The sequence below is a fragment of the Amblyraja radiata genome, unplaced genomic scaffold (genome assembly GCF_010909765.2).
Source record: "Amblyraja radiata isolate CabotCenter1 unplaced genomic scaffold, sAmbRad1.1.pri scaffold_518_ctg1, whole genome shotgun sequence".
NCBI lineage: Eukaryota > Metazoa > Chordata > Chondrichthyes > Rajiformes > Rajidae > Amblyraja > Amblyraja radiata.
The window spans coordinates 89,107-99,982 of NW_022630587.1; the positions used below are offsets into that span (position 1 = coordinate 89,107).

The window sequence follows — 10,876 nt, forward strand, 5'->3', positions numbered from 1 at the left end:
CTCACGGTCCCTCAGATCCACATCAGCCGGTCTCCTCTCCATCCACAAGTCCAACCTCCGCAGTTTTGGGGACAGAGCCTTCTCCAGGGCAGCTCCCAGGCTCTGGAACTCCCTCCCCCAACTGATCCGCAATTCCGTGTCCCTCACCATCTTCCAGTCCCGCCTCAAGACCCATCTCTTCACCTCTGCCTATCCTTAGCCCCACGTCCCCCTCCCTTTTCATCTGTGCATGAATTGCCTCATATTGTGTTTTGAATTTAATTCTGTCTTTAATTTGTGTACTAGTCATGTCTCTACTATTTATTTCATTCCCCTTACATGTTTTTCCTCTACCTGCTAAATTTTTGTAAGGTGTCCTTGAGACTCTTGAAAGGCGCCCATAAATAAAATGTATTATTATTATTATTATTATTATTATTATATTCCATCTGCCACTTCTCGGCCCACTCTCCCAACCTGTCCAAGTCCTTCTGCAGAGTCCCTGCTTTCTCTACACTACCTGCCCCTCCACCTTTTCATATCATCTGCAAACTTGGCCACAAAGCCTTCAATCCCCTCGTCCAAATTTTTTATATACTGTACCAGAGGGAGACTTAGTGAGGACCTGGCCAGGGGTGTACCTGTCTACCTGTGGCCAGGTAGATGCCTATCTGTATCCACGTACCTGCCCACCTGTAACCAGGCACCTGCCTACCTGTGGCCAGGTAGATGCCTACCTGTAACCACGTACCTGCCCACCTGTAATCAGGCACCTGCCTACCTGTGGCCAGGTAGATGCCTATCTGTATCCAGGTACTTGCCTACCTGTGACCATGTATCTGCCCACCTGTGGCCAGGTAGATGCCTACCTGTAACCACGTACCTGCCCACCTGTAATCAGGCACCTGCCTACCTGTGGCCAGGTAGATGCCTACCTGTATCCAGGTACTTGCCTACCTGTGACCATGTATCTGCCTACCTGTGGTCGGGTACGTACCTATCTGTGTCCAGGTACTTGCCAACCTGTGACCAGATACCTCTTACCTGTGGCCAGGTACTTGTCTACCTGTGTCCAGGTAACTCCCACCTGAGGCCAGGTATTTGTCTACCTGAGGCCAGGTATTTGCCCACCTGAGGCCAGGTATTTGCGTACCTGTGTGCCAGGAACACCAGAAGGCCGATGAGCAGGGCGATGATCAACAGTGAGGAAACGAGTTTGGCCATCCTTCCGCTCGAAACTGTTGGGAGTAAAGTCCATGCCGCTGTTAGTCTGAGGGCAGGTTGAGGGGGTGGTCTGCCTCTTGCACCCACATTTCCTTCTGTTCTTGGGACCCTCCCCGGAGACGGTCTGCAGCAAGGTACAGATTCAGGTTTGGTGTTCTCACCTGTACCCAGGTGCCCAGGTGCAGTGAATTGTGGACGCAGCCCAGACCATCACACAAACCAACCTCCCTTCCATTGACTCCATCTACACCTCACGCTGCCTCGGCAAGGCCAGCAGCATCATCAAGGAGCAGTCTCACCCTGGCCACTGTAATCTCCCCTCTCCCATTGGGCAAGAGGTACAGAAGTGTGAAAACCCACACCTCCAGATTCAGGGACAGTTTCTTCCCAGCTGTTATCAGGCAACTGAACCATCCTACCACAACCAGAGAGCAGTCCTGAACTGGAGCAGTCTGAAGAAGGGTTTCGGCCCGAAACGTCACCTATTTCCTTCGCCCCATAGATGCTGCTGCACCCGCTGAGTTTCTCCAGCATTTTTGTGTACCTTCGATCTTCCAGCATCTGCAGTTCCTTCTTGAACATAGCAGTCCTGAACTACTATCTACCTCATTGGTGACCCTCGGACTATCCTTGATCGGTCTTTACTGGCTTTACCTTGCACTAAACGTTATTCCCTTATCATGTAACTGTACACTGTGAATGGCTCGATTGTCATCATGTATTGTTTTTCCACTGACTGGATAGCACGCAACAAAAACGGAACAGAACTGGACTGTGAGAAGTGTGTTTACACGCTGTCTAATCAGAAGAGCTAACACTGTGAGTGAACACAATGTTCAAACAAGTGGAAGAGAGAGAGCAGAGGGGAAGATACCGAGTGCCTTCCAGGGTGGAGAAGATGCTTGGAAGAGCAATGGGCTAGTGACCCTTGGCTGGTGACCTAGAGTGAGCTAGTGGGCTCGAGCAATGGCTATCCAGGCAGATCAGACTGTACAGGAGAACATCAGGCAGTGAGATAGAGCAAGTTAACAGAGTGCAGACACTGGGCCAGTGCACATTCAAAGAAACACAAGGGAATGAGAAGATTGAGAATACATGCGACATCCTTTATCATTGTTACGTTATTGGATCTTTCATTCATTTGTTGAATATCTCTCTCCATCAACGTCTATATCTCTCGTTTCCCTCTCCCCTGGCTTTCATGCCGAAGAAGGGTCTCAACCTGAAACGTCACCCATACCTTGTCTCCAGAGATGCTGCCTATCCCGCTGAGTTACTCCAGCTTTTTGTGTGAGGTGAGGGGTGAGGGTGAGGGGGGAGGGTGAGGGTGGGGGTGAGGGTGGAGGTGGGGGTGAGGGTGGGGGTGAGGGGGAGGGTGGGGGTGAGGGTGGGGGTGAGGGTGAGGGTGGGGGTGAGGGGGAGGGTGGGGGTGAGGGTGGGGGTGAGGGGGAGGGTGGGGGTGAGGGGGAGGGTGGGGGTGAGGGGGAGGGTGGGGGTGAGGGTTGGGGTGAGGGTGAGGGTTGGGGTGAGGGTGAGGGTTGGGGTGAGGGTGAGGGTTGGGGTGAGGGTGAGGGTTGGGGTGAGGGTGAGGGGTGGGGTGAGGGTGGGGGTGAAGGTGAGGGTAGGTATAAGGACGAGGGGTTGTGGGTGAGGGTGGGGGTGAGGGTGAGGGTGAGGGTGAGGGTGGGGGTGAGGGTGAGGGTGAGGGTGAGGGTGGGGGGGTGAGGGTGAGGGTGAGGGGGTGGGGGTGAGGGGTTGGGGGTGAGGGGTTGGGGGTGGAAGGATATTAACTCACTGTAGAAGGATTTATAGGCTGCACACACAAACCGCTTTTTCTGAAATTACAATGAAAGTGGCCGTTAGTGATTGCAGTTTCCATGCAACGTCAGCTCATGGAGAGAGGGGGCTGGGCTAGTGACCCTGGGCTAGTGACCCTGGGCTAGTGACCCTGGGCTAGTGACCCTGGGCTAGTGACCCTGGGCTAGTGACTCAGGGGCTGGGCTAGTGAAACTGGGCTAGTAACCCTGGGTCAGTGACCTGTGGGCTGGGCTAGTGACACTGGGCTAGTGAAATTGGGCTAATGACCCTGGGCTAGTGACCCTGGGCTAGCAGGGCTGCCAACTCTCACACATTGAGCGTGAGAATCACGCATTTGGCCAAATTCTCACACTCTCACGCTGATCACAAATTTCTCATGCTCTGTCGTGAGAAATTCTGTGATCAACAAGAATTTCAAAACTCATATCAAGTGCATGGGCCACGGGTGTTGGAGAGCCGGGGCTGAGGGAGGGATGGAGCAGCAGGGACAGATGCGGACGGGGAGCCGGGGTTGGCGAGTGTTTGCTGGGCTGGTGAGTGTTTGCCGGGCTGGCGAGTGTTTGCCGGGGCTGGTGAGTGTTTGCCGGGCTGGCGAGTGTTTGCCAGGGCTGGTGAGTGTTTGCCGGTCTGGCGAGTGTTTGCCGGTCTGGCAAGTGTTAAATAAATAATTAATTAATAATAAATACTTTATTGATCCCCTCAGGAAAATTCAGATGTCCAGAAGCCCCCAACCAACAAACCCACAGATTCAAAACGAACGCAGACAGAAAATACATAGAATACAATGTGGACACTACCTGAGAGCAATAAATACTTTAAAAGACCAATAATTAACAGTTAAAAATTAAAAATTGCAAAATGCATCCCCCTACAGCCTAGCGGTCCGAATTATAAAATCTAATGGCTGCAGGGGTGAAGGATCTCCTGAACCGCTCTGTTCTACAGGGCAGGGAGAGGAGCCGGTTGTTGTTCCGAGTGCTCTTTTGACTCTCCAGAATTACATGGAGGGGATGCCCGGGGTTTTTCAGCGTGTTTGCCGGGCTGGCGAGTGTTTGCCAGGCTGGCGAGTGTTTGCTGGGGCTGGCGAGTGTTTGCCGGGCTGGCGAGTGTTTGCCGGACTGGCGAGTGTTTGCCGGGCTGGCGAGTGTTTGCCGGACTGGCGAGTGTTTGCCGGACTGGCGCGTGTTTGCTGGTCTGGCGCGTGTTTGCCGAGCTGGCGAGTGTTTGCCGGGCTGGCGAGTGTTTACCGGACTGGCGCGTGTTTGCTGGTCTGGCGCGTGTTTGCCGAGCTGGCGAGTGTTTGCCGGGCTGGCGAGTGTTTACCGGACTGGCGAGTGTTTGCCGGTCTGGCGCGTGTTTGCCGGGCTGGCGAGTGTTTGCCGGACTGGCGAGTGTTTGCCGGGCTGGCGAGTCGCTCGCTGCAGCTCTGGTCATGGAGCAGCCTCAGTGTAAGAGTCCCGGGCCGTCGGAGGCATTGGAAGCGTTGCGCCGCTGCCGTTAGAGTCTCTGTGCCGAATTTGTCCTGGTGACCGGCATGGATCAGGCAGCTTCTCTGGAGAGAAGGAATGGGTGACGTTTCTGGTCGTGACCTTTCTAAGGGTCTCGACCCGAAACCTTTAGAAGGGTCTCGACCCGAAATGTCACCCATTCCTTCTCTCCAGAGATGCTGCCTGTCCCGCTGAATTATTCCAGCATTTTGTGTCTCTCTTCGGTTTAAACCAGCATCTGCAGTTCCTTCTCACACAATGAGACCCAACAAGACGACTTTGAAGCTAGTACCACTCTGGTGGGGGAGGGACGGAGAGAGAGTGGATGTTAAAGAAATTGATATTCATACTCAATCGGGGAAATTAGTTATATCTGTCTTTAAATTGACATTTTGTTCATCTTTAAATGTAAGTCTTGGATTCATGTATCGCGGGAACAATTAAGCAAAGGCAAGATGGTAAATATAAACTACAAATTAAATTCATAAAATGAAACTTGTAGAGATGAACTTTGCCCTTCACTTTACAAAGAATAACCTCAGGGATTATGCAGTAAATGTCATTCAAATACTCTGCAATCTTGGGATAATATTGTTCATGTTCAAATCCGATAGGTAAGCCTTGATTTGTTCAATATTATAATTAGTTCAAAGGTACAGTGTGGAAACAGGCCCTTCGGCCCCTCGAGTCCATGCCGACCATCGATCACCTGTTCACACTGGTTCTATGTTATCCCACTTTCTCATCCATCCCCGACACACTAGGGGGCAATTTACAGAGGGCCAATTAACCTACAAACCCGCACGTCTTTGGGATGTGGGAGGAAACCGGAGCACCCGTGGAAACACACGCGTCACAGGGAGAACGTGCAAACTCCACACAGACAGCACCCGAAACCAGGATCGAACCCAGGTCTCCGGCGCTGTGGGGCATTAATTGTAATGAGAATACTTGGGCCTCTGCTGATATGTCGGGATGATTACCCAATATTACTGATTGTTAATCCATTGTATTATTGATTATATATATTACGCCCGTTCTCCGTTATCTGTACATTGTGAGCGGCTTGCTTGCATTTACCGGATAGCACGCAACAAAACCTATTCCCTGTAGCTCGCTACAGGTGGCAATAGTAAACTAAATCAATCTATTTACATGTATCTGTGTGTTGTTGCTTTAACCGGCCTGTTAAGGTGCAGCAACTGAGAATGTCATTGTTCTGATGTCGCTGCACGTGACAACTAAACACTCTTGTCTTCATTCTACACTTGAAATTACCACAATGACATTTAAACGGCATTTGGACAGGTACACATGTAGGAAGGAACTGCAGATGCTGGTTTAAACCGATAGACACAAAGTGCTGGAGTAACTCAGCGGGTCAGGCAGCATCTCTGGAGGGAAGGAATGGGTGACGTTTCGGGTCGAGACCCTTCTTCAGACTGAAGGTCTGGTTAATTGGCTTGGTATAAGTGTAAATTGTCCCTAGTGTGTGTAGGATAGTGTTAATGTGCGGAGATTGCTGGTCGGTGTGGACTCGGTGGGCCGAAGGGCCTGTTTCCGCGCTGTATCTCTAAACTGAACCCTGTCCGGCTAGCAGGGCTGTGTAGGGCCGAGTGCCGGGACACGGTGACATCTGGCTCTGATCTCCACAAAGCCAATCACGTATCGAGCAGCGCCGCAGATCAATGGGCCTCTGGTGCTTGGAGTCGGTCCACAGACACAGAGAGGAAATTGGATGTTACTCCGGCTTTTTGTGTCTATCCGCGACTTGGAGAGTGGACTGGACAACGAGTGACGCAGCTGGTCACGGCTCCCCTGATCTACGCTATTCCCACGCACTTATGGGCCTATCCCACTGAGGCGACTCTTTAGGCGACTGTCAGGGACTAGTTTTACTAGCATTCATCTACGACATCTCGCGACAACCTATGACAACCTCCGACAGCAAAAATTGTTGCCACTGTCGCCCAAAAGATCGCCTAAGTGGGACAGGCCCTTCAGGCTGCGGCTCGGTGCATCCTGGAGGACAACCAGTGGCTGCTGGAAGTAGGTACCAAGCACTGGGTAGAAACGGTGGAAGATAGTGGCCTTCAAATGGGGGTGGTTGGAGAAAGCATCCTGCTTGCCTGCTAGATTTTCACTTACTGTAACTGCAAGAAAATGTTCCCGATGTTGGGGGAGTTCAGAACCAGGGGTCACAGTTTAAGAATAAAGGGTAGGCCAGTTAGGACTGAGATGAGGACAAACTTTCTTCACCCAGAGAGCTGTGAATCTGTGGAATTCTCTGCCACAGAAGGCAGTGCAGGCCAATTCACTGGATGTTTTCAAGTGAGTTACATTTAGCTCTCAGGGCTAACGACATCAAGGGATATGGGGAAAAAACAGGAAAGAGGTACTGATTTTAGATGAACAGCCATGATCATATTGAATGGCAGTGCTAGCTCGAAGGGCCGAATGGCCTATTCCTGCACCTATTTTCTATGTTTCTATGCTTGTGTATATGGCAATAAAACGCGATCACTTGATTTTGAAGCATTTGAAGAAACTTGCCCACACCCGCCACATGTCCCCGCATATTTGTTCGTCTTGTATTATGGTGGTGTTTTGTTTTATTGTAGTGTCAATACTATTTTAATATTTGAATAAATATTTTTGATTAAAAAAAAAAAAACAAAAACAAAAAAACATGTCCCAGCTAGTCTATCTGCTTTTGGTCCATATCCTTCCAAACATGTCCTATCCATGTATCAGTCTAACTGTTTCTTAAATATTGGGATAGTGCCTGCCTCTGCTACCTCCTCTGGCAGCTTGTTCCATATACCCACCACCCTTTGTGTGGAAAAAGTTACCCCTTAAAATGTTACCTTAAAAATACTTCAAACAACAAAATTGATATCATACTTCTCCAATGCACTAAAACATGATTTTAATACATCATATTTCAAAAAGTTGCCACCGTGGGAGGGGGGACACCCCCCTTCCACACCCTCCCCCAAAGCCAGTGATCAGTAATCGCTCAGCCCCCCCACTTTCAAAAATGCTCCGCGTCCCGTGGTTCAGACGGAGAACACTGCCAGATATGAGCGGGGAACTGAGGCCAGTTGTCCGTGATGGCTGGATCCCAATGCTCAGCGCTTCGTGTTTCGGAGTTGGCTAAGGTTATTGATTTGTAAATAGCCTGATTTGGAATTAGTTGACAAAACCTTATTGTATTAATCCGGAATATCCAGGGGGATGGGATGTGTAATATTAAAATGACATGCAAGGTGTCAGGCTGTCTGTCACAACATACAGCTCCGATAGCCCATTATTTCCTACAGATGGAAACTGATTCAGATGTGATGTTTAAGAGCTTGTTCAAAGAAGGGGCATATTTTAAAGGAGTGACAGAGATACTTGCAGGGGAATGTGTGAGGAGGTTATTATTCGTCTTTAGTTTTAGCTTGAACCAGGACATCTGAAGATTCAAAGTTTAATATACTAATTGTGCTGATACTGACTCCAACCAACCACGTAATGAATATCATCCATTCCAGAGGTTTTCTTTTTCTAATGCCATTTAAACTTCACTTGGATTTCAATCACTTCAATGTAAAAGTAATTGGGAATGGGGAGCATTGGAACAAAAATTTGCCCTCGATACATATTAACTGTAATATAATAATGTATGCATGTTGGTAGGTGCAATCAAAACAAAGATCTTTTTTATCATTGTTGTGTTATGAAAACCACAGAAAATATTATGTACTCTCAAGATCACATTTAATAGAATAATATTGCTTAAATATATAGTTATTGAACTTTGCATTTCGGAAAAGTCCCAGCTGAGAGAAAATGCTGAAAATATTGGGGGTGAAAATGACTTCAGGACAGTTTGTTAGGAAAATGAAGGCAATGGTAACAGAATATACTTATACAGCTGAATGGGTATAATTTTATGGATGAGAAATTGTGTTCAACCAATTGATGATTTCTTTGACAAAGTAACTAGCATGTTAGATAACAAGGAAGCCAATGGATGTAGCAAATTTTGTTAGACATAATATGGTCTGTGAAGTGCCCCATAATAGATTCCACATTAGTTAAGCGCCCGTGGACTTGAACGTAATAGGTTAAGTCCAGAGGGTCAGATATGGGGCTTTATGTGTGGGCCAGATATATTGTCAGTGCAGAGGGGCTAGGAGCAAGGCCAAGTGTGCATCCAGAGTCAAGGTCTGGAATAGTACTAGGTGTGCAGTCGAAGCTGGGATAATGGGAGTGTTCAGCACTGGGAACCTAAGCAGGTAAGCAGCTATGATCAGGGTAGAATAGGGGGCCAGGTGTAAGGCTGGACTCAGGGTCAGGAATGAGAGAAGGTATGCACCTGGAGTCAGGGTCAGGAGTAGTACCAGGTGTGCAGTGAGACCCAGGTTGGTCAACATGGGCCAAGTGTTTGATTATAATCTGATTTCCATACATGAATATACTAAGATCATTCATGTGCTGCACCTGTGATCAGAGCCTGGCTCTACTGTGGAATGTAATTAGGAATGTAATTTAGTCTAACCTTATTCATAGCTAATCCAATTTAAAGCATAAACGTTGCATTCAAGTGTAAGTTAAAAGACTCGCTGTATGCACCAGATTGCACAATTTCAAGCTGTAAAATGCTAAAGCTCCGTACTAATGTGAGTGTGGATACCTAGTGATCCTGGGTCTGGGCTAGTGACCCTGGGCCTGGGCTAGTGATCCTGGGCTAGTGACCCTGGGTCTGGGCTAGTGACCCTGGGCCTGGGCTAGTAATCCTGGGCTAGTGACCCTGGGTCTGGGCTAGTGACCCTGGGCTAGTGTCCCTGGGCTATTGACCCTGGGCCTGGGCTAGTGACCCTGGGCTTGGGCTAGTGACCCTGGGGACAGTTTAGTTAAGTTTAGTTTAGTTTAGTTCGGCCCACCTATTCCGCGCCAACCAGCGATCCCCGCACAGTAACACTATCCTACACACGAGGGACAATTTGCATTTAGACCAAGCCAATTAACCTACAAACATACAAACTTGTACGTCTTTGCAATGTGGGAGGAAATGGGAGCCCCCGGAGAAAAGCCACACGGTCAAGGGGAGAAGGTACAAACTGCATACTGACATTGCCTGTAGTCAGGATTGAACCCGGGTCACTGGTGCTGTGAGGCAGCAACACTACCCGCTGCGTCACCGTGTTGTCTGTCGGTCACTTACCCCATCCTGCTGACTGACCACTCTCAGTACCAGTGTGTAGCTCCAGTCCAGCTCCAGTGGTTTGTTGAAGAAGCCGCCGATGGTTTTGCCATCACCGATGGTCACGGCCACCTTCTGGGTGACATTGGCCACTGGCAGCTGCAGACTGATGTATTCCTGGGCAGGGTGGTGACGGTCAAAGGCTCTCAGTGTCCCACCGCAGATCACAGCAATCGGCATTCTCTCCCTCGTCACAATCACTATCACCTGGTAGGAGCTGGGAGGCAGAGGGGGCGGGTCAGTGTGGGGGGGTCAGTGTGGGGGGGGTCAGTGTGGGGGGGGGTCAGTGTGGGGGGGGGGTCAGTGTGGGGGGGGGGTCAGTGTGGGGGGGGGTCAGTGTGGGGGGGGCAGTGTGGGGGGGGGGGTCAGTGTGGGGGGGTGGGGGTGGTCAGTGTGGGGGGTGTCAGTGTGGGGGGGGTCAGTGTGGGGGGGTCAGTGTGGGGGGGGTCAGTGTGGGGGGGGTCAGTGTGGGGGGGTCAGTGTGGGGGGGTCAGTGTGGGGGGGTCAGTGTGGGGGGTCAGTGTGGGGGGGGGTCAGTGTGGGGGGGTCAGTGTGGGGGGGTCAGTGTGGGGGGGGGTCAGTGTGGGGGTGGGCAGTGTTGGGGGGGTCAGTGTGGGGGTGGGGCAGTGTGGGGGGGGGTCAGTGTGGGGGGGGGTCAGTGTGGGGGGGGTCAGTGTGGGGGGGTCAGTGTGGGGGGTCAGTGTGGGGGGGGGGTCAGTGTGGGGGGGTCAGTGTGGGGGGTCAGTGTGGGGGGGTCAGTGTGGGGGGGTCAGTGTGGGGGGGGTCAGTGTGGGGGGTCAGTGTGGGGGGTCAGTGTGGGGGGGTCAGTGTGGGGGGGTCAGTGGGGGGGGGTCAGTGTGGGGGGGGTCATGTGGGGGGGGTCAGTGTGGGGGGGGTCAGTGGGGGGGGTCAGTGTGGGGGGGTCAGTGTGGGGGGGGTCAGTGTGGGGGGGGTCAGTGTGGGGGGGGTCAGTGTGGGGGGGGTCAGTGGGGGGGGTCAGTGTGGGGGGGGGTCAGTGGGGGTGGGTCCAGTGGTGTTGGGGGAGGTCAGTGTGGGGGGGGTCAGTGTGGGGGGGTCAGTGTGGGGGGGGGGTCAGTGTGGGGGGGTCAGGTGT

The 10,876-nt window shown here is 51.3% G+C and overlaps 1 protein-coding gene and 1 long non-coding RNA gene across 2 annotated transcripts in view; both read right to left on the minus strand.

Moving 5' to 3' along the window:
• The window catches only part of LOC116970089 (receptor-type tyrosine-protein phosphatase F-like), a 22,000-nt gene extending 12,027 nt beyond the window's left edge, over window positions 1-9,973 (minus strand). The window contains exons 1-3 of the mRNA XM_033016819.1: window positions 9,724-9,973; window positions 2,999-3,038; window positions 1,133-1,217 (exon numbers count right to left, since the gene is read on the minus strand). Of these exons, the coding sequence (XP_032872710.1) occupies window positions 1,133-1,217; window positions 2,999-3,038; window positions 9,724-9,942 (344 nt within the window). The 5' untranslated portion in view covers window positions 9,943-9,973. The remainder of the gene's footprint in view (window positions 1-1,132; window positions 1,218-2,998; window positions 3,039-9,723) is intronic.
• LOC116970090 lies at window positions 3,578-5,221 on the minus strand. The gene is made up of 3 exons (XR_004411007.1): window positions 4,947-5,221; window positions 3,816-3,818; window positions 3,578-3,590 (listed from the first exon to the last, which is right to left on the minus strand). It is a non-coding gene; the product is annotated as an uncharacterized LOC116970090 (long non-coding RNA).
• Window positions 9,974-10,876: the final 903 nt, after the last annotated feature.